The 23,301-nt window shown below is 43.4% G+C and overlaps 1 protein-coding gene and 1 pseudogene across 2 annotated transcripts in view; one reads left to right on the plus strand and one right to left on the minus strand.

Annotated features, from left to right (window-relative positions):
• LOC308489842 (polycystin-1-like protein 2) overlaps nt 1–3,373 on the minus strand; it is a 74,879-nt pseudogene extending 71,506 nt beyond the window's left edge. Inside the window, exons 1-3 of the transcript in view lie at nt 3,064–3,373; nt 1,981–2,145; nt 122–253 (exon numbers count right to left, since the gene is read on the minus strand). The product of the transcript in view is annotated as a polycystin-1-like protein 2 (transcript). The remainder of the gene's footprint in view (nt 1–121; nt 254–1,980; nt 2,146–3,063) is intronic.
• Nucleotides 3,374–18,190: 14,817 nt separating this feature from the next.
• BCO1 (beta-carotene oxygenase 1) overlaps nt 18,191–23,301 on the plus strand; it is a gene marked incomplete at its 5' end in the record, with an annotated part of 49,851 nt that continues 44,740 nt past the window's right edge. Inside the window, 2 exons of the mRNA XM_081031066.1 lie at nt 18,191–18,254; nt 21,260–21,388. Coding sequence (XP_080887192.1) covers nt 18,191–18,254; nt 21,260–21,388 — 193 coding nt within the window. The remainder of the gene's footprint in view (nt 18,255–21,259; nt 21,389–23,301) is intronic.

The following is a 23,301-nucleotide window of genomic DNA, read 5'->3' on the forward strand; positions in this document are numbered from 1 at the left end:
GTCATCCTAATACCTCATTTTTCTGCTTATGTAGGTGAATGAAATGCCTAGAGCGATGCCTGGGAGAAAGGACAGGCAGGTGCTGAGGCCCTGGTTTCCTCCTTGGCTCGCAGCAGACTACCTGCTTTCCCAGGACCCTGCAGGCCCAACAGCAGTCCTGGCACCAGAGAGGAGACGCTCCCTGTGTCCTGGAGGATAGAGGTTTCTGAGGCCTTCGCATCCCCAAGGAGGGTGCAGAGAGCCCCCGCAATCCCTGAAATGGAATCATTGCCACGGGGTACATGCAGTTCAGAGGCAAATTTAATCTGATTTAGAAAAAGAAAGTCCTAGAGAAACTCTCCCATGTGATCAACAGATGCCACCAGGAACATTTGTTCAGCATTGTTCACAATAGCAAGGATTAAGACAAAGCCCATACAGCTCTCACCAGAGGAAGAGACAAACTGTGGCATAGTTATTCAACAGACGAAATGGCTTAAAACAGCATAAATTTATCATATTGTTATAAAGGTCAGAAGTCCAAAAATGGGTCTTACTCAGCTAATAATCAAAGTGTAGGCAGGGCTGGTTCCTTCTGGAACTTCTTGGGGAGAATCTGTTCTCTAACCTTTTCCAGCTTCTAGAGTCTGCCCTTACCCCTTGGATTGTGGCCCCTTAATCCATCTTTAAAGCCAGCAGCATAGCATCTTCCAATCTCTCTCTAACCACAGGAAAACCTGGCTCAAGTCTCAGCTCTGTCACTTCCCAGCTGTGTGGCCTTGGGCAAGGCACTTAGCCTTTCTGAGCCTCACTTTTCTTAGCTTTATAATGGGCTTACAATAGAATACTGGAGGGACTTCTATTTTTATGAATAATGTACACAGAGTGCCCAGCTCAGCACAGGTTCACTGTTCATAGTTGACCTCATGCCAGTGCTCCAAGGCCCTGGAGGCTGATAGAGTCTGAGAGACAGGCTTGAAGTTGCGGTTGGGGAGGGAGCAGGGGCTTACGGGGGCTGTGATAAAAAGAGAGGGAAGTTGCATAATGCCCAGATCCCTGAAGCTTCCGTGGTTTCCGAAGTACCATGCAGGGGAAGTTAAGCTTCCATGCACCTATTTAAAGCTGAGTGTGGGGACAGGGGAGTGGAATAGAGGCCCCTGTAAGTGTCCCAACCCAGAACGAGCCTGGGAGCCAGGAGCTTAGAGCTGGGGCTAGGGGTTGAGGGTGGTGGCTGGGCCCAGGAAACCCAGAAGCTTCTGTCAAGCCTGGCTTTAGGGTCCGGGGACCAGGGGGAGGCTCTGCTCTAAGGCCAGGCCCTGATGCCAGCCCCAACGTGACAGGCAAGACCTGATCCCTTTTTATATACAGTGGGGCCGTGGACCACTCCTGCAGGGACTTTTATGCACAGTCCCCACGGAGGGGACCCCAGGGCCTACATAGGGGGTGAGGCATGAGCAGCAGCTGGAAAGTTCACAAGAACAGAACCGTGGGGATTTGGAGGTGGGATGTGGGGGTGGGGTGCTCAGACCCAGGCTGACCAGGGAGCGGAAGTCAAGGGTAAGTGAGAACAGCCTCCTGGGACAGCATCTCCCTTTATGGGAAGACTGGAAGAGGAGAGGAAATAGGGCTGAGCATTTCCCTCTAGACGCAGATGTATGAGGAGGAAAGACAGAGAATGACAAGCAAGGCTAGTAGGCTAGTAAGTGGACAGGGAGAGCCATGTGAGCTAGAAAGACAGAGTGAAGCACAGAGATACATAACATCACATATGACAGGCAGGCAGGCATTTAGAGAGAAAGAGAGACACAGATAGAGACAGACACAGAGTGTCGTGCAGACAGAGACAAGTGAGCATTTAGAGAGACCTAGAGAGAAAGAGAGAGACACAGAAGTAGAAGCAGAGAGACAGAGATAGATGGAAGCAGAGAGACAAAGAAACAAAGACAGAGGGACAGAAAGAGAGAGGGTGAAGGAAGTAGACCGCACAACAGAGACGCTCACCAGACTCACAGATGAAGGCGAATGGCTGTGTGCAGTTATCCAAGGCAGCCCACCTGGAGGAAGGGTCTCTCCCAATGTACCTGCAGGAGTTGGGGGCTGGAGCAGCCTGCCCTCTGCACCAGTGACTGTAGTCCACATTTGAGGTGTCCAGCCAGATCCCTGGCCCTGGGATGGGAACATGACCACCAAGAATCGAAAACATTCTTCTGATCCCTTTTTATATACAGTCCTGCCCCAGCTCATCTCCTTGTGGGCAGTAGATAATCAATGCTGACAGGCTGAAGGCCTCAATTTCCCATGCCAGCCACGGGGCATTTCCTAGCAGGTATCTTCCAACAATCGAACATAAGAACTCGACCTACGTACTGGGATGCCAAATTGGAGAGCCCATACCAGGTGGTTAGATTAAATAAACTATACTTTCGGCTTAATCTAACTATAATCTAAAAAAGAGCATAGAAGTGTGCCACAGGCTGTTAAAAGGTGTTCCACACAGAAGAGAGGCCCTCGTCAAACATATCTGGGCAGTGCTAGGTTAAATGGAGGCAGTTTTTGTTACTTTAGGACTCTTCAGTGCTTCAAATACACTGATGTGACTCTTGAAGAAGTGTGTGTGGTGTTTCCAGGACACTAGAAATCTGGAAAACACTAGATATAAAATATTTACTGTGAAGACTCAAAAATATATTAATGTTTAGTAATTATTTCCCTGGACTCAGTTTTATCCCCTGTAAAATAGGGACAAGAGTAATGATCTCATCGGTTATTGTAAGGATTCCATGTGATAACAGACACAAAGCACTCAGGATAGTGCAGGGCACTATTCTATCAAGAACCGAAGAAGTCATAGGTGGTAGTGTTAGGCCCGTGCAAAGATATGCAAGTTTCCAGAGTGTCAACTATGTGCCGGATTCTGTGACTAGGTACTGTGCATGAATGTTTTAATTTGATGCCCAAAACAACCAAAGAGGAGGGTATCCTTCCCATGGGACTTGGGACATATTAGTGTGCTCTATGGAGCTCGAGCTCTGGATAGGAAGCGATGGCGAGGATTGCAGCCACAAGTTCCAACGCAGTTATCACAGCACCTGCTGTCTGTGGGTCCATCCTGAGCTGAGTTCCCTATGAGTCCAATCCACCATTACCTGTCCTGGGAGATGTGCTTCCATAGAAACTGCGGGGTGCCTTCATCACGAATAAACACCAAATGGCCTCCTCGTGCCTCACACCAGTTCTGGGCACTATAGAAGGAGCGGCCATGAGGCACAAATTTATAGCAAGAGTCTCTGAAAGCTACTTGGTTCTTAGAGCAACAGCTGCCCTCCTCTGGCTTAGCAGTAGTGGTCATAAACCCCAGAGCGAGCCCCGGGAGTACCAGGCTTCTTGTGCTCATCTTTGAACCACTGCTGGAGAGTCTGGATGGAGCTGGCTCTCAGTTCTTCATAATGCTCTTACCTTCCCAGCCATCTGCCAGCCGTCCTTCCTTCTCTCTTTGCATCTAATAATAGTGACTAACTCTTGTTTAAGAAACAAAGACTCAGGATGAATGTGTCTGCAGTTTTGCTTCCCCAGCTCTTTGTTTAATGCCAGTTCCAAATCCAATTAATTTGCAAAATGGTCTTCTAGAGGAAGATAAATCTGCTATATCACCTGTCTGCTTGTCATTCAGTCAACTGTTAGCGTCTGATAAAAATTCTTTGCTATTGGTTTTATGTCATTACCCTTGAAAGACAAATGCTTCATTAGAAGCTGTCAGCATGTGAGAAGTAGGTGATAAAAAAAAATGGCAGAAAAGTTAGAGTTAATGGGATTGCAAAAAAAATCACAAGTCACACTCATATCCAATCTTATTGTCTAGAATGGCCGCTGTGCCCAAGTGATAATCATATTCTTCCCAGCGTGGCTTAAATCCTAATGGAGATTTTTCTCCCCCCTCTCTGATTCATCACATCATTAGTCATGCCTATTAAAGAGTAAAAATTTCCTACAAAATTTATTTGATGTCATCATGAAAATAAGCTTTTAAAACTTCAAACCTTCCCCTCCTCATCCAATGTCTAAACCCTCCAGGTGGGTGTCCATGGTCTACGGATCAAGGTCAAACTTTGTAGCTTTGTATACAAAGCTCTGTATGAACTGACCCCTGACAATTATTTCCAAACACTCCTTCCCCTACCCCAAAATGTGGAGAACCAGGTTCTCTTACTCATTGCCAATGGAACTGTAAATTGGTACAACCTCTATGGTAGGCAGTGTGACAAAATCTATCAAAATTTAAAAAGCACAAGCTCTGTGATGTAGCAATTCCACTTCTAGGAATTTCACCTACAGATAAATTCGTATACGTATGTGAAATGCCGTATGTTATTCATTGCAGAACTTCATAAGATGGAAAAATTGGAAACAACCTAAATGTCCATTGATAGGAAACCAGTTAACAAAATGTGGTACATCCTACATACCCACTGAAAAATGAACAAAATCTTAGTCTACAAATTTGGAAGGATAGCTACGATTTTTGCTAATATTAAAAGCAAAGTATGAGACCTTGTTGATGGCCGAATTCCATTTACATAAAAACATATATGAATATTTATCTGTATGTATATAATATATATCTCGTAAAGGACATGCAAGAGACTGTCCATAGTTGTTGCCTGGGTGGTGGGCGCCTAGGTGAGTGGGAGACAGGAGAGGGAGCAGACTTGTTTCACAGGCCACCTGTTTTAGCTTTCCCGTTTTGTGCCATGCAAATATATTACCTGTTCAAAAAAAATAAATTCTTCAAAGAAAAAAAATCTCATGGGCCTCTCGTCTCCCCCACAAGCTCAACGTCACAGCTCTTCCTATCATAATTAATTGCTCCCGACCTTTCTGTCCCACCTCTGTGGGGTCCCCTCAACCAGGAACCCTTTTCTCCGTAGTCCTTCCCTGATCACCTTCAAGATTCAGCTCAAATTTCACTAACTTTGTAGAACTTGCCTTATGTAATACGCTTCTCTCCTCTGCATTTTGGTTTTCTTTTTTAATACCAGCTTTACTAAGATATAATCCACATGCCATACAATTCACCCATTTAAAGTATTCAAGCCAAGGTTTTTCAGTTGATTCACAAAGTTGTATAACTATCACAACGATCGCTTTTAGAACATTTTCATCACATCAAAAGGAAATTCATTAGCAGTCACACCCCATTTCCTCCTCCCCCCAGCTCATGACAACCACTAATTTACTTTCTGTCTCTGAATTTGCCTGTTCCAGACATTTTATGTAAATGCAATCATACATATGGTGAGGACTTTTTTGTGACTGGCTTCTTTCACTTGTGTGTAGTGTTTTCAAGGTTCATCCATGTTGTAGCATGTATCAGTGATTCATTCCTTTTTTAAAAATTTATTGGGGTGACAATTGTTAGTAAAATTACATAGATTTCAGGTGTACAATTCTGTATTACATCATCTATAAATCCCATCGTGTGTTCACCACCCAGAGTCAGTTCTCCTTCCATCACCATATATTTGATCCCCCTTAACCTCAACTCCCACCCCCACCTCCCCATTCCTTTGTGTTTTGTTTTGTTTTGGCACTCAATAAAAGTTTGTAGAGTAATAGTTGAATGAAGGGTTTTCCAGAACTAATAAATCCCCGCCTTTGCTTGCCTTCCTGAATAATGTGTGTTGTTCATGTAACTTGCAAAATGAATTAAATTTGCCAAAATTACTATGCTACTTTAGTGGTGGGAAAAATTGTTTTAACTATTAATACCAGAGTTCTTCTTGGAAATCTTTTCTTTAGGAAAATACCTACATAGGCCATTTGGGTTGGGATAGGGCATGGTTTACACCAGGGGTTTCCAAACTTTTTTCAACGTTTTTCACCAAGGGCCATATGTGGTAAAATACACAAACAGCTGGGCCACTCACTCGAGATGAAGTATGTATTGCCTCACCTGATTTATTTAAGTAAACTAAATATATTTTGGAATTTATTGTGGGCCAATAAAAAATGGATCACAGGCCGCAGTCGGCCCGCGGGCCACAGTTTGGACACCCCTGGTTTACATTATTACAACAAAAACAGCACTGGCAGAAATGGTCTGCATAAGAAGTTAGTAATACGAGGTTGGAGAGGGGAGCCATGAAATGTGGTGGGACCCTGGAACCTTCAAAAAAGGTGTCATGTAAACAGTTTTTCATGGCAGGATGGCCTCAGAGTTTAGAGAACATGGTTGTCTAATATTTGATTTTAAGTTGTTACCTTGCTCTGATATGTCTTTTTTTTCTCTTTTTTTGCTCCCCTCACCTTTGTCCCCCAAGTCCCTGGCAATCACTACACTCTATCTCTATGGACTTACTTATGGCAGACATTTCATATAAATGGAATCATATAATATTTGACCTTCATGTCTAGCTTTTTTCACTCAGCATAATGTCACGCTTCATTCGTGTTGGAGCATACATCAGTACTCCATTCCTTTTTACGGCTGGGTAATATCCCAGTGAGTGGCTAGAGCACATTTTGTTTATCCATGCATCCATTGATGGACATCTGAGTTGTTTTAGTCTGTGAGTTTCTTGCAGGGAAAGAATAACGTCTCTTAAAATCTCTGTCTATCCCATCACTGGCACATAGTGGGACTCGATGCACGTTTGCCAGCCTGGCCCCATCGCCTAGGTCCCTGGGGCCGACGCTTGCACCCCTTCCCTTTCCAGAGGCCCTTCCAAGTCCTCTGGAGTAGCCCTACCAGACAGAGCCCAGGGCATGTCATGGCTGATTCACAGGCTGGGCAGAACTGGTCTCTTATCTCAGGGAGCCAAACCTTTAATGACTTCCATTAGAAAACTATGTGGAAGGCCTCACGCAGAGATAATGTATCTCTTTGGGTAAAGGCTTAATTTATGTCGCTCATGGAACATGCTTGGAGACATTTGATAAGGAACCCAATTGGCAGGCTAAATTCCATTTTCACATTCTTTACATTCTGATAAATTGCATGCTCCTGGGCCTGGAACCCAGCCTGATGATGTCAGCTCCCGGTGTGCCTTAACCTCTGTGTACAGGAAAAAAGGAAGCAGGACATGGCTGGACACGTGTGAATGTTTCCAGTGATCACATGCAGCTGTCTGAGCTACATAATCCTGATTTTCGAGGTCAGCAAATGAAAACAGAAAGAGAGGGAGTCTGGTTTAAACAGAAAAGAACCATAAAGATGTCCATGCCCTGTGGCTCAGACATCCCAGTCCTGGGAACAGACCCATTTTAGTTTGGGTTCCTCTAGAAGCCAACTGAGACAAGAAGTCAAGTGCCAGCAGTTCATTTGGGAGAGGATGCCTGGAACACACGGTGGTGGTGGTGGTGGGGTACATTGCTCTATGTGAATTGATGTTTTTAATTGGTCTAGTGAATCTTTGCCCTCCAGTTGATCGAAAGGCAACAAAGCAAAAGAATTCTCATGGTCCCACTACCCTAATACATTTTCATTTATTTGTGCTTCCTTTGAATGCTTCTTGCCTTGAAGCTAGGTGTTTCCCCAGGCATAACCATAGTGTGAGTATAATTAGTCAATATGGCACCCTGCCTGTCCCACTTAGCGTCTGATGGTAAGTCTTTTCCATGTTGCTCAAGGCCTTTGAAATTGGCCTGGTGGTGGCTGTGCCTCCTTTCTCTAAATGGACATTACTAAACCATCCCCATGCTGCTAGATATTTTGTGTGGTTTTCGTCATCTGTTTGTCATGTGTTCAGTTTTGCTATTCTAGTCAATGCTGCTGTGAACATCTTGCGCTTACCTTTTATCCTGGGCTGAGGTAGCTCCTGAGGGTTGTAGCAGAAACTGTCAATGTCCCACCTTAACCCATCACGCTTACCACGTAAGGCTTCTAAAGGGAAGTGCCTGCAGCTCTTTGTCTCCCTTTGCATATAAGGGATGGGATGGAAGTGCCTGGAAGTTAGCGCCTCTTGGGAGACACTCTCCTCCTTGATTGACCTGAGTTGGTGGACCAATCCTCCAGTTTCCTCCAAAAAACTCTGAGGCATGTTCATACCATCTCCAGAGTCCCTCAGCCAGACTGAACTTCAGTTGCCCATGATGGTAATGGCCTTGATAATGCACCTAATGTCTTCGCTCCCTGTTTCACTTTCCCATTCTGCGACTGGCCCTTTCTGGGTTCACCTTCCAAATAAACCATTTATACTTGAATCCTTCTCTTGGGGTCTGCTTCTGAGAGAGCCCAGGTTTAGACAGGCCTGCTCCCAGGACTGAGATGCTGGCCCACAGGGCGTGAACATCTGTATGATTCTTGGCTATGAACTCAGTGCCTATTTAAATGAAATTAATTATCTTTCTGTTGTTCATGCTGTTGTTCCCCCGTGAAGACTCAGACTGCCGGATCAAATCCTGGGAAACACGCTCAACAGCTGAGCTGTGTCCTTTCCTGTGGTTTGAATTTTATACTTGAGGACCATCTCTGAGCAACTGATAATGACCTTAGTCATTGGGATGGTGAGTGTAGGTGAGCCCTCCATGTTTGTTCACATATGCTAAGTTGTTTGCTTCTATATGGTGGCTGGTAACCTGGGTCTTGAAGGACTAGCCAGAAAGAAAGGGGTGGGTGTAGGGAATTGCTGGAAGGGTGTCTCAAGGAGAGGCCCCAGAATGTCAAATCCTTACTTCTTGTCAGTACCCCAGAACCAACATAAACTACAATACCCTACATTATCCTCCATGGGCGGTCTGCCCTGGCTGACCTCCATATTTTTACACATGCTGTTTCTCTATTGAGAATGCCTTCTCTTATATGCTTGCTTGCACACTTATACCCTTGTACCCTTTTTCCAATATAGCTCAACTGTAAACCCCTTCTTGGAAGTTTCTCAGGCTCTACAGGTGTTAATAACCACATCTTCCATATCCTCAGAGCAGTTAACCTACTTTCATCTTAGCACTGTTTAAAAGTTTTTAGCCTTAAAAAAAGAGAGCAGAGAGAGTGAGGAAGAAACTACAGGAACTTGGCTGCAAAAATAAATCCCCTTATAGCTTTCTAAATTTCTACTTTTAAAGTGTTTTGCTTACTGACTATTGTGGATTCCACTGTATCCTCCCAAAAGATTTTGAAGTCCTAACTCTTGGTACCTGTGAATGTGACCTTATTTGGAAATAGGGCCTTTGTAGATGTGATTAATTTAAGAAGAGGCCATGCTGGATTTGGGTGGGCCCTAATCCAGTGACTGTTTCTCCTTGTAAGAAGAGAGAAATCTGTACATAGAGACACAAACACAGAGGGAAGGCAGCCATGTGATGACAAGCAGAGATGGAAGTCATAGAGCTGCAAGTCAAGAAACATCAGGATTTCTAAGCAACCACCAGAAGTTAAAAGAGATAAGGAGGGATTCTTCCCTAGAGACTTCAGAAGGATCATGGTTCTGCCAACACCTTGATTTCGTACTTCTGGCCTCCACAACTGTGAGAGAATACATTTCTGTTGTTTCAGCTACTGTGTTTGTGGTACTCTGTTATGGCAGCCCTAGCAAACTAATATAATGACGACGTAGCACAGTGAGGCCATGTACCATTCATCCATTCGATAAATATTTGTTGTGCATCTACTATGTGCCAGGCACTATGCTAAACTCTATATTTTAAATAGAGTGACATGATCGGGAATTTCAGCCAGGTCACCTGGTGGCAGAGGAAAGGTAGATTGGAGGGGGTGAGAGTGGAAGCAGGGAGACCCATGAGGAGGCTGCTCCCAAGAGGTCAACGATAGTGAAGATAGTGGCTGGGGGGCTGGAAGAGAGAGGAACAATCTGAAAAAGTATTTGGGAGGTAGAAATGTCAGGACTACAGCCCAGGCTATGACCTAGTAGTTCTCATTGGGCCCTGAGTACATGGTGGAAAACTGAAGTATTCCAGCTCATTCATCAGAAGACACTTCCTTTTCTACCAGTAATGCTCATAGTATTTCCGTCTCATCAACTCTACCTCCCAAGTGTGGCACATTGGTATTATTATTGGTATTATTATTACTACTACTATTTTTTTAAAGGATTTTCTTTTTAAATTTTATTTATTTAAGTGTGTTTTTCCAGGACCCATCAGCTCCAAGTCAAGTAGTTGTTTCAATCTAGTTGTGGAGGGCGCAGCTCACAGTGGCCCATGTGAGGATGGAACTGGCAACCTTGTTGTCAAGAGCACCGTGCTCTAACCCCTGAGCCACCCCACTGTTATTATTATTTGCATTCCATTCTCTGAGTTCATTGAGTTTAGAAGTTGTGATTTCCTACTCATATTTTTCTATTTCTAATACCCAATATGACACTAGTCTCTGCAGTCTAGTAGGACTTTGTGGAATTAATGAATGCTCTTAAAGATGAATTGCCTAATGTGTGGTCTTTCCTTTAGTGATGAAGTGTTCACTCCAGGAGCCCTAGGGCTGCTCTCCCGGCACTCCCTACATCCTGCTTTCTGAACAGGCCTGTGGACAGTATGGGTTTTCACCCCCAATGCTTCTTCCTTGGGGAGGCAGCTGCCACCTTTTCTGGGACTTTGCCTGTCCCCTTGAACCCTGCTATCTGGGATTTCCACATTATCTGCTCAGCTTATCACCTGGTTAATTAAAGGTACCATTTAGAAGCTAACTTAATTGAAAAACTGTCAAGTAATTTAGATATGATAACATTATCTCCAAAAGGGAAATATTAACTCATTTTAGGCAATCATTTTGTAATAGGAGATACAGAATTGCAAAATAAGGCTGTTGGGGTTTTTTTAGCACACACACAAAATTTGTTTTTAATTCGTTTTTACATCTTCACCTCATGGCTGTTTCATGGACACAGCATATTCCGTGCAATAGTGGCCTCAGGGAAGGGTAGCCTCCTTTTCCCAAATCCTTCCCCAAAATTATGAAGTAGGAGGATCCCACAGTTCATATCCCCCATCCCTGCCCCATGTTGTGTGATCTCTGGCCCTGTGGCACAAACTTACCAAGCTCCATTTGCTTTCTCGATAAAAAAGGGGTAATAAAATGCCTGCAAGGTCTGTGCCAGTATTAGAAGATATGATGTGTGCAAATCCAGAGCAGGGTCACCCATTTGTGAACCTTTCCTCTCCCTCCCAAAGGGAGGAAGTGAAGCCTTCCTGCTCAGACCCTCTGAAAGGCAGACCAAAATTCTGTGTAAGACAAGTTACTTTCTTTCACGTTCCCATTACCCTGTTCTTTTATGCACTAGCCAGTTTTCTTTTTTAAAAAAATTAAGTTTATTGGGGTGACATTGCTTAATAAAATTATATAAGTTTCAAGTATACAATTTTATAATACATCATCTGTGTATTGCATTGTGTTTTTCCCAACCAAAGTCAATTCTCCTTCCATCACCATATATTTGACCCCCTTTATCCTTTTCTACCACCCTTCTCCCCCTTACTCTCTGGTAACCACTAAACTTGTTTGTCTTGTTTGTTTGTTGCTTTCAGTTTTATATTCCACATATAAATGAAATCATGTGGTTCTTGACTTCTTCTGTTTAGCACGATAATCTCAAGAACCATCCATGTTGTCGCAAATGGCAGTATTTCATCTTTTCTTATGGCTGAATAATATTTCATTGTATATATGTACCACATCTTCTTTATCCAGTCATCTATTGAAGGACACTTTGGTTGTATCCATGTCTTGCCAACCATGAATAATGCTGCAATGAACATATAACTTTACAGATAAATGTTTTCAGATTTTTTGGGTCGATACCCAGAAGAGGGATTGCCAGGTTGTATGGTAATTCTAGTCTTAACTTTTTGAGGAACCTCCATACTATTTTCCATACTGGCTGTACCAATTTACATTCCCACCAGCAGTGTATGAGAGTTCTTTTTTCTCCACAGCCTCTCCAACACTTGTTATTACTTTTCTTGTTGATAATAGCCATTCTAACAAGTGTGAGGTGGTATCTCATGTGGTTTTGATTTGCATTTCCCTAATGGCTAGTGAAATTGAGCATCTTTTCACATATCTGTTGGCTGTTTATATGTCTTCTTGGGAGAAGTGTCTCTCTCCCCATTTTTAAATTGGGGTATTTTGTTGTTGTTGAGTTGTATGAGTTCTTTATACATTTTGGATATTAACCCCTTATCAGAGGTGTTGTTTGCAAATATCCTCTCCCATTCAGTTTGTTGCCTCTTTGTTTTGTTGATGGTTTCTTTTCCTCTGCAGAAGCTTTTTCGTATGATATAGTGCCATTCATTCATTTTTGCTTTTACTTCCCTTGCCTTTGAGGTCAAATTCATAAAATCCTTTCTGAACCCAAGCTTCCTAAGTTTAGTGCCTATGCCTTCTTCTATGCAATTTATTGTTTCAGGTCTTATATTTAGGGCTTTCATCCATTTAGAGTTAATTTTAGTGTATGGTGACAGATAGCAGTTTAGTTTCATTCTTTTGCACATGGCTTTCCAATTTTCCCAGTACCATTTATTGAATAGGTTTTCTATTCTCCATTGTATGTTTTTGGCTCCTTTGTCAAAAATTATTTACCCATATATGTATAGGTTTATTTCTGGGTTTTCAATTCTGTTCTATTGTCTGTGTATCTCTTTTCCCGCCAATACCATGCTATTTTAATTGTTGTCACTTTGTAGTATAATTTGAAGTCACGGAGGGTGATATATCCGGCCTTGTTATTTTTTCTCAGGATTGCTTTGGCTATTTGGGGTCTTTTGTGATTCCATACAAATCTGATGATTTTTTGTTCTACTTCTTTAAAAAATGCCATTAAGATTTTGATGGGGATTGCATTAAATCTGTAGGTTGCTTTGGGTAAAGTGGCCATTTTACCTATGCCCATTCTTCTAATCCATGAACATAGAATATTTTTGCATTTCTTTGTGTCTTCTTCAATTTCTTTCAAAAATGTCATAATTTTCAGTGTATAGGTTCTTCACATCTGTGTTGTGCATTCCCAGGTATTTTATTCTTTCTGTGGCAATTGCAAAAGGAATTGTTTTTTTCATTTCTTTTTCTGAAATATCATTGTTAGTATATAGTAGTCATACAATAGATTTTTGTACATTGATTTTGTATCCTGCACCTTTACTGTATTTGTTTGTTGTTTCTAATAGTTTTAGGTGGAGTCTTTAGGGTTTTCTATATAAAGAACCATGTTGTCTGTAAAAAGTGACAGCTTGACTTCTTCATTCCCAGTTTGGATGCCTTTTATTTATTTCTCTTGCCTGATTGCTCTGGCGAGGACTTCCAATACTGTGTTGAGTAACAGAGATAAGAGGGGACATTCTTGTCTTGGTCCTGATTTTAGCAGAAAAGCTTTCAGTTTTTCACCATTAAGTATGATGTTAGCTGAAGGTTTGTTGTATATGGCCTTTATTATATTGAGGTACTTTCTTTCTATACCCATTTTATTAAATGTTTTAAAAATAAATAGATTATATTGGTCAGTTTTCATCCCATTTTAAGGCAGTGAATGCATTATAGAAATTTAACGGGTTTAAATTTAAAAGTGGAACACCTAGTTTTACTCACATATCTACTCTGTTCCTTAGTCAGCAACTTCAAAAGGTGGAAAGCATTACTATGTAGTGAGGAAGAGCATACGCTGACTAGCTGCCGACTTTGATCAAGTCCCTCCACACATCTGAGTGTGGTAATGATTCTCTTGCAGAGATGTGTAGGGATTAAATAAAAGACTGCTAATAAGACACTTAGCATGGTAGTTGGCAAGTGTCAAGCATCCAGTGAATGGCATTTATCTGAGGCTGGAGGATGGGCCAGGAGATAGCTCCTGCTGGTGACAAGTCCCTTGTCGCACTCTTCCCATATTAGTAGAGGCCGAGAAAGCAGTGAGCAGGCTTCTGTGGGTTCAGAGTAATGCCAGAGTGTCTTGGGGAGAAAGTAGCTGCTGCTGGTTATCTCTGTGAATAAAGAGGGAGGCTGGAGGTTTAACAGGAAGGCAGTCATGGGAACCACTCCAAGACCCCTAACTCTTTTGGGAAATGAATGTCCTTTGGGATATGCAGACTTGCCCTCCAAACAAGAAGAACATAATGGGAGCCAAAGAAGTCAGAGACTGAGTCTCATTAATCACCTCTATATCCCCAGAACTTGGCATGTAGTCAGTATCAATTCTAAGAAGGCACAGAATTATTTTCCCGTTTTGTTCACTGCTGTACTTCTAGCATGTAGTAGGTACTCAGTAAATATGTGTCGAATGAATGAATGAATGAATGAATGTGAGAATGAGTGAATACTGTACTGCCTGTAGGTTGCCTATTCCAAGCTGTTCGCTCCTTTTTCCTTGCTAATGGAATTCTTTTTATTTTATTGCGGAATATTGAGGAACAGTGTGTTTCTCCAGGGCCCATCAGCTCCAAGTCATTGTCCTTCAAGCTAGTTGTGGAGGGCGCAGCTCAGCTCCAAGTCCAGTCGCTGTTTTCAATCCTAGTTGCAGGGGGCACAGCCCACCATCCCATGTGGGAATTGAACCCGCAACCTTGTTGAGAGCTCGTGCTGTAACCAACTGAACCATCTGGCTGCTCCCTGCTAATGGAATTCAGATATGATTAAGGTGGCAATGCGCTACCCCGGCTGGGGAGGAGACTCATGATGGGTTTAAGGAAATCAGCGCACTCCTGTTTCTCCTTGCCAGGAATTGGTCCAGGGGTGATCATGTGACACAGTTCAGCCAATGAGACTAAGAGAAAACCTTCTTGGGATTCTGGGAAAGATTTTCCTCCAGCTTAAAAAAGAAGAGAGAGAGAAATGTGAAAATGCTTCCTTTGTCCCCACCTTATGTTCCCGCTTTTGCATATTATTATGCCAGTATGATTCCTAGAGTGAAGGCAATCATTCGTAAGACCAAGTATGAAAAACCAACCCTCTGAAGACAGGGGTATGGTAGATGGAATGGAGCCTGGCGAGATGACTCAGGTGAGCTTCTGAGCTACTCAGGACCCTCAGATGCCTTGATGTCTGAGATAAATGCACATCTTCAGGGTTTCAGCAGATATTCTGGTACTTTCAGCCAAAGCATCTTCCATGAACTTGTTGAGCCTTCATGATATTGTTATGGGTTGAATTGTGTCCCCCCCAACATTCATATGTTAAAGCCTTAACCTTCAGTACCTCAGAATGTGACTGTATTTGGAGATAGCACTTTTACAGAGATGAATCAGTCAAAATGAGTCCATTAGGGTGGGCCCTAATCCATTCCGTCTGGTGTCCTTATAGGAAAAAAAAAAATGGATGTACAAAGATACACTAGGTATGCACGTCCCCGGAGGGAAGACCCGGTGAGGACACAATGAGATGGCCATCTGCGCGCCGAGGAGAAAGGCCTCAAGAAGAAACTAGCTCTGCTGACACCTTGATCTTGGACTTCCCAGCCTCCAGAGCTGTAAGTAAATAAATTTCTGTTGTTTAAGCCACCCAGTGTGTCGTACGTTGCTATGGTAGCCTTTAAAACTAATACAGATATTGATCGTTATGATTAATTTATTATCACCATTATCAAAAAATCCTTATCTCAGCATATAATTGTCTCTAAACGAAGAGAGCTTGCCTTGGTTCCTCAGTAGTATAAAACGAGGCAATGATATCAACCCAAGACTGACTCTGTCAGGGTCCTCCACCTGTTACTTCATTTAGTAAAAATCTGGCAGACATCCATTGTGCATGGGAGCTGTGTGGAACTGTCACAGAGGAGTACATACTTTGAAGTCAGGCTGCTTGGTTTGGCTTCCTAATTCCATCTCTTAGTAGCTGCGTATCCTAAGGCAAGTTGGTTATCTTCTCTGAGTTCTCTCATCTCTAGAACGATGCTAAGAATACCCGTCTTATAGGATTATATAAGACCAGAGCGAGCTGGTACATGCAGAGTGCTTAGCAAAGCATTTGACTCAGAGAATGTGCTCAGTGGATGGGGGCCGTTCCTTTTCTGAATATACCAAATGAACAACAAAGGAGAGCACGGTCATGTTTTCACTTACAATATTTTTTTAATTTTTATTGGGGAACAGTGTGTTTCTCCAGGGCCCATCAGCTCCAAGTTGTTGTCCTTCAGTCTGGTTGTGGAGGGCGCAGCTCAGCTCCAAGTCCTGTCACCGTTTTCAGTTTTTAATTGCAGGGGGCGCAGCCCACCATCACATACGGGAATTGAACCGGCATCCTTGTTGTTAAGAGCTCGCGCTCTAACCAACTGAGCCATCTGGCTGCCCCTCCAGAAGCTCAGCGGCAGCTTGTTGTCTTCAATCTAGTTGTGGAGGGTGCAGCTCACTGGCCCTTGTGGCAATTGAACCAGCAACCCTGTTGTTCAGAGGTTGAGCTCCAACCTACTGAGCCATCCGGCTGCCCCTTCACTTACAATTTCAGTACAATCCTCCCAACAAACCCTGCGACATGTATTGCCATCCTGTTTTGCAAGAGTAAAGTGATGTTCAGAGGGTCATGTGACAAAGGTCACAGAGTTTTTAAATACGTAGGGCTGAGATCCCAACCCAGGTCTTCTGATCGCTAAGCCCTGAGCTCTTTTTTTTTCTTTTTTTCTTGCAGCAGAGCTGCTGCTTCTGGTGGTGTGAATTATTTTTTCCTGAGCCCTCATTGTATGCCAGACACTCTCATTTAACCCTCGCAAGGACCCAGCTTTCACAACCTAGGGATAAATCACCCTGACGTGGGTACACATGTTTAGACCAGATAGTAAAATAAACCGGTAAGTTTTTATGGGACTTAGTGGAAAATGTAAGTCAAAGGGAAGAGCATTCTGAGAGACTGGGAAAGGAAGGGAGGTAGCAGTGATAATTGTTTGGGGCCAGGTGCTTTTGCTAGACCCTTGATCTACAATACCCTTGAGGTTTTGACATCATTTTACAGTTCAGGAAATGAAGGCTCAGAGAGGATAAGTAACATACCCCAAACACACAGAAACGGGAGGAATGTGAATCTTCTTTCCACACAAACATGTAGCATCTACCCCTGGACCTGGGCTTCTCAACATCTGCTGCACACGTTCGCATCACCTGGAGACATCGTAAGGACACTGAGGGCTGGGCTCCATCTTCAGAGATTCTGAATCAGTGGGTCTGGAGTGTAGCTCAGCCAGGTAGGTGAATGGGATGTACAGCGAGAGTGGCAGCCCAGCCAGCCCAGGCTGCTCTCAGACTGAGCTCTGGGACATGGCTTTGGCTGAGACCCAGATGAGGCACCACCCCCTTTCCTTATTCTACCCAGAGAGGAATGGCTGGTTCTTTATTTAAGTAGCATGAGTAAGACGAGTTCATGAACTCGTCACCCAACATTCACAGCAACTTCAACATGGATTTTAGGCAGTGGCATCACACTGAGACGCGCGAGAATAGGGAAACCCCAACATCACATTCAGGCATCATTTCTTCCTCTTGACCAGATAGGAAGTTGAGCTGAAATTTGTTTTTTACTATTCCTCAAAGTTCGTGAGTAGAGTTTTTGGGTTTTTACATTTGTTGTTTAAATGGGGTACATGAAACATTTTATGTTTACTTCTCCAAAAAAGAAATATCATGAATTAAGTTGCTCTTTACACATAGATCTTTGGAGGGAAGGAGACTCAGGGACCTTCATTAAAAACAAAACAAAAAAAACCCATCTCTGCAAAAGAAGGGCCCATGATGGGCAGTGGGAATTCACATGATTGACAGGAATTCACATGATGGACGAGCTCTTGGCTACTCTAATTCCAGGTGTCACTGGTGGTTCTGACAGACTCTCATTGATTATAAACCACCTCCACCTCCTAGGTTTGTTTATTTCCAACAGCAAACCAAAGCAGAATGCACCGCTAAATTATCCCGTCAATCTAAACCCAGCAAGAGACTCCTTTGTTGAACCAAAAATGGAACTGGAAAGGGAGAGTGGGGGATACGCTAAGATTAAAGATTAACTAGAACACCTGGCTGGGGAATTGACCTTTGACCAAACATAAATAGTGCCGGTGCGGCATCCCCCTCCACCCACCCACCCCCCACCCCACATTCCCCACCCCCTCCTGGCACTCAAAAGATACCAGGCCCTCAGAGAGGGAAAACGCAAAGGGAGAAACAAGTGGCACCAAAAGGGAAGAAGGTATCTGTAAAGGAAGGAAGCTGCAGGAGAGCCTGAAGGAAAGAAAAAGCAGAGCTAAGGAGAGAAGTGTCTGTTCACTGTCAGTATCACCTCTCACTGCATCCGGTGATGGATGTACTATTTGGCAAAGATAAGAAAGAACAACTCGAGCCCGTGACAGCCAAAGTGACAGGTGAGCATTCTGTATAAATGGTTGGCTTTTCTTTTATATTTAGATGTATGCTTTTCTCTGCTTATAAAAGTAATACTTGTACATTATTTGTGGAAAATCTGGAAAACAGTACATGGATGGGAGAAAATGACCCGTAATCCAGACACATTCTCTGGAAAATCGAGGTGCACTTTTATACGTTATAACTCAGTTTTCAAGAAGAGAGTTGTTCTCACTATTTCCAGGAGAAAACTCCCCAGAATACTGCACTTGGCATATGTACCATGCAATTATTCTGCAAAATGTGGCCCATTCCAACTGGGTGCTGTATTCGTGCAAATGTGTGCATCCTGAATTAGTTTCAAAGTGGACAAGCAGGATTGAACTCTCGCTGCTGCACATGCCCACGGGAAGGCATGGAGAGCCTGCTGTGATTTCCTCTCAGGTATCACGGGTGATTTGGGCATGGGAATACCTGCAGAGCCAGTAAAAGAGACTCACAGGGGCGTCCTTCACAGGAACATTCCTTCAGTGGGCTTTGTGTCTCGTTCATTTGTCTGGCTTTCTCCTCCTCTTCTGTGTTGCCACTTTCCTGGTGCCATCTTATTTAAACTCTACAGGGCAGTGACCAGGTCTGAACTCTCAGGCCCCCAGGGCAGAGTTTGCTCAGTGTTCTGAGAACGAGTGGGTCAGCTCAGGCTCACAGGCAGGTTCATCTTTGGAGAGATGGACTGGATGTTTTTCACAAAGAGGACGACAGTGAGCGTTTATGAAGAAGGAAAGTCACATGGGAGATTTGAACTGAGAAAATACCTTGGAAATTGCATAGTGCTCAGTAAACGTTCTTTTCCTTATCCCTATGGATTAACTCTACGCTTCGGTTCATGTTTCCCTGCTCTGCCTCACCTGCTCCTCCTGTGTCCTGGGTCTCTGTGAATATTCCCCCCATTTACTTAGTTGCCCAAGGCAAGAGTCTTGGCTGGCATGTTTTGGAGTGCTCCCCTTGCCATTCCCCATATTTAATCAGACTCCAAGTCCTATGAGTTCTGTGTCCTTCGAGTCTCTTTGCTCCATAGTTTTTCCTCCATCCCCGCTGCTGCCACCCTCATCTCTCTGGTCTTCCTCCTTCCCCTTGGTTCCTCCTCCTGTCTACACTCCACACTACAGCCAAAGACAATTTTGGAAACTTCCAAATCTGAGCGTATTTCCTGGATATGAGATGTCCAGAAGAGGCAGATCCTTAGAGACAGGGAGTAGATTAGTGGTTGCCAGAGGCTGGGGCTAAGGAATGAGTGACTGCTAACTTTTGGGGGTGATGCAAGTGTTCTAGAATTGTATAATGGTAATGGTTGCACAACACTGTGAATATACTAAAAAAAAAAACCCCGATTTGTACACTTTAAAATGGTGTCTTTTTTGTTATGTGAATTTTATCAATTAAAAAAATTGCAGAAAAATGATCTTACTATTCCCTGTTATAACGGTCAAAGGTGTCCCATTCCTCTGACCATCAAATCAAAGCCCTTGGGATGTGGTCTTGTTGACCTTTGTCACTTGGCCCCTGCTTGACTCCAGCCTCAATACTTATGATGTCCTCACTCGAAAATTACAGTCCGGTCTTACTAACCAGCTGGCATATCTTGTGGTCTTTGAACTGGTCTTTGATCTCCTGGTTCAGGTTCCTCCAGAGATAAGAATGCAGATGTAAGTAGTTTGTTTGGGACTTGATCCCAAGAAACACTGGGAGGGAAGCCAATACAAGGGGCATTGTCACGACACTGACCACTGAGAGCCATCGGAGATGAGTCCTGCGGGCATAGTGTAAAATTTGCCTCACGTTCTCCCCAGCACCCTATCTTTAGAGCAGTGCTATCCAATAGAAATATAATGTATGCCTCATGTGCAATTTTAAGTTTCCTAATAGCCACATTCAAAAAAGCAAAAAGAAGGGCCGGCCCGGTGGCTCAGGCGGTTGGAGCTCAGTGCTCCTAATTCCGAAGGCTGCCGGTTCAATTCCCACATGGGCCAGTGGGCTCTCAACCACAAGGTTGCCAGTTCAATTCCTCGAGTCCCACAAGGAATGGTGGGCAGCGCCCCCTGCAACTAGCAACAGCAACTGGAGCTGAGCTGCGCCCTCCACAACTAAGACTGAAAGGACAACAACTTGAAACTGAATGGCACCCTCCACAACTAAGATTGAAAGGACAACAACAACTTGACTTGGAAAAAAGTCCTGGAAGTACACACTGTTCCCCAATAAAGTCCTGCTCCCCTTCCCCAATAAAATCTTTAAAACAATCTTTTAAAAAAATCTTTAAAAAAAGCAAAAAGATACAGGTGAAAGTAATTTTAATAGTATATTTTATTTAACACACCAAACATGTCTAAAACATCAGTTCAACATGTAATCAGTATTTTTGAAATTGCTCATGAAATAGTTTACTTTTTTTCATACTTACTCTTTAAAATCTGGTGTGTATTTTATACTTACAGTACATCTCAGTTTGGACTAGCAACATTTCAAGTATTCCATTGCCACATGGGGCTGGTGGCTACCACATTGGACAGCACGGTTTTAGAATGTTTGTTTCTCGTGCCTTTGTGAGGCAAATACCTGCTCTCCCTCACGACTCATCCAGGTCACCTCCTCCAGGAAGCAGCCCTCAGCCTCCTATTCTCCCCCCCACATCAGGGGGAGGTTCTGCTCCATGCAGCCCCCTGGCTGAGGCTGTTGCATTGGTTCTACCACAGTGTATTTTGAATGTCTAACCACCCTGTTGCACAGAGATTCCTCTGTCTCTGTCTCTCAATGGATGGTGAGCAACTTGAGGACAGGGACGGTGCCTATTCCTCTTGGTACCCGCAGTGCTAGCATATTATACGCGTTCTGCAAATGGCTGCTGAGTAAATGAATGGATGTAGTGAGTGGTATCGGAGCTATGTCCTCAATTCCTTTCCATGGCCATTTCTTCTAGCTTTTTTATTTAGACACGGAAACTGGAAACTAAAATTCTTTCTCCTAACAGGCAAGATTCCAGCATGGCTACAGGGAACCCTGCTTCGTAACGGGCCTGGGAAGCACACGGTGGGGGAGACCAGATACAACCATTGGTTTGATGGGCTAGCCTTGCTCCACTGCTTCACAATTAGAGATGGTAAGAGCACTGTATAAGTTTGCTGTTACTGCTGTAACAAATTACCACAAGTTTAGTAGTTTAAAACAGCATAAACTTATTCTTTTACAGTTCTGGAAGTCTAAAATAGGTCTGGGCTAAAATAAGGTGTTGGCTGGGCTGCATTTCTTCTCGAGTCTCCAGGAGAGAGTCCATTTTCTAGTTTCTAGAAGTTGCCTGCATTCCTTGGTTTGTGATCCCATATCCATCTTAAAAGCCAGCAATCTCTCACATACTCTCTGTCTCTGCTTCTATCATCACACCTCTGACTCTAACCTTCCTGTCTCCCTCTTATGCAGACCTTTGTGATGACATAGGGCCCACCCAGATAATCCAGGATAATCTCTCTTTTCAAAATCCTTAATTTAATCACACCTACAATGTAACATAGTCACAGGTTCCAGGGATTAGAACACTGAAATCTTGGGGAGGCGATTATTCAACCAACCATAACTACAAACTTCCCTGGAAAGGTGGCCAAGTTTTTTTTTCAGAGTTCAACTTGCAAAATACTATACATTCTCAATAAGGTGGGCAAGAGCACATGGAGGATTATTGGCTGTGGAATCAAACATGTATCGAATCACAATAGGGAGAATGCAGAGCTGAAAGGAACAAAGCTGAATGTATTGCACACCAGGCAAAGGAGAGCCATGTCACTCAAGCAACATATTCAGTGGGCTTTCCCTGAGTGGACACTGAATATAGGGCAGAAAGTAGGAAGCTTCACAAATAAGGCAAAATTCGGAGTTCAGGTGACCAGCTCATGAAGTGACTTGTAAGCTTTGTGCCGTTGGCCATTGAGCTGGTTTGTCTTCAGTAGCCGAGCCGAGTTCTTAAAGAGGTTCAGGATAGGTTGTATGAGGCTTTAGTAGGCTCAGGGTCACACGGTGGGCAAATTCATATCCAGGAACTTCAGCTTGGTGAAAATTTTCTTTAATCCCCATGTTCTAGCCGAGGCAAACTGTGGTGCCTTCATCTCCTGTGGTCTCAGTTTCCTCATCAGTAAAAAGAGCTCAGTCATCCTTCCTGGAGAGTCGTCATGATAATTAGAAGTTAGCTGTCTAACAAGGACCTGACACCTGGTAGATGCTCAATAGATTAAAAACTACCACCATTGTTCCTGGATTTGAAACCCCCTCCACCATCCCAGCTAACTTGTACTTAAGCTCTGTGACCCTGGCCAAGTTACTGACCTTCTTTCTGTATCTCAGTCTCCTCTCTATGAAACGAAGATATCAGTAGCATATCTCATCAAGTTGCTGTGGGATTTAGAGGAATTAATATGTGTAGGAGCTTTGTATGTCTGGCACATAAAATGTGCCCAATAAGCATTAACTATTATTTTTGCGTAACTATATTTTCTTTCAAGCTGGTCAGCAATTATGTTTTGAATGCAGACTCTGTTTTCACATGAAACATTTCAAATGTTTCAAATGTCAAACATTTCAGGAATGGAGACACCATGTGTGAAAACCATGAGCTCTGAGTTTGCAAAAACTTATAGATTTTACTGACAGCCATAATGTGGGTGGTTCCATATATCCTGACAGTCCTAAGCCTTACCAATTTCCTCCTTTCCTAAACAGAAGTCACTAATGATTTTCGGGGAAATACGCATCGTTCTGGAAGAGGTACAGGAAAGATGGCTTCCTTTCCATGAGGCTCTGCTTCCCAGAGCTGCCAGGTCCTTGGTGATCCATTTCTGATACTCACATTCATGCTTTGTGGGAGGTGTTCCAGTCCACTCTTTGCAGATGAAATGGAAACATTGCAGAGGTTGAATAACTTATCCAAGGTCACTGAGGTAGGGCTGAAATCTGAACTTGTGTTGACCAGAGTTCAACTTCGCAGCTGTTGTCCCTGTTTCACCCCAACACACACACACACACACA

This window comes from Rhinolophus hipposideros (genome assembly GCF_964194185.1).
Source record: "Rhinolophus hipposideros genome assembly, chromosome: 21".
NCBI classification, from domain to species: Eukaryota; Metazoa; Chordata; class Mammalia; order Chiroptera; family Rhinolophidae; genus Rhinolophus; species Rhinolophus hipposideros.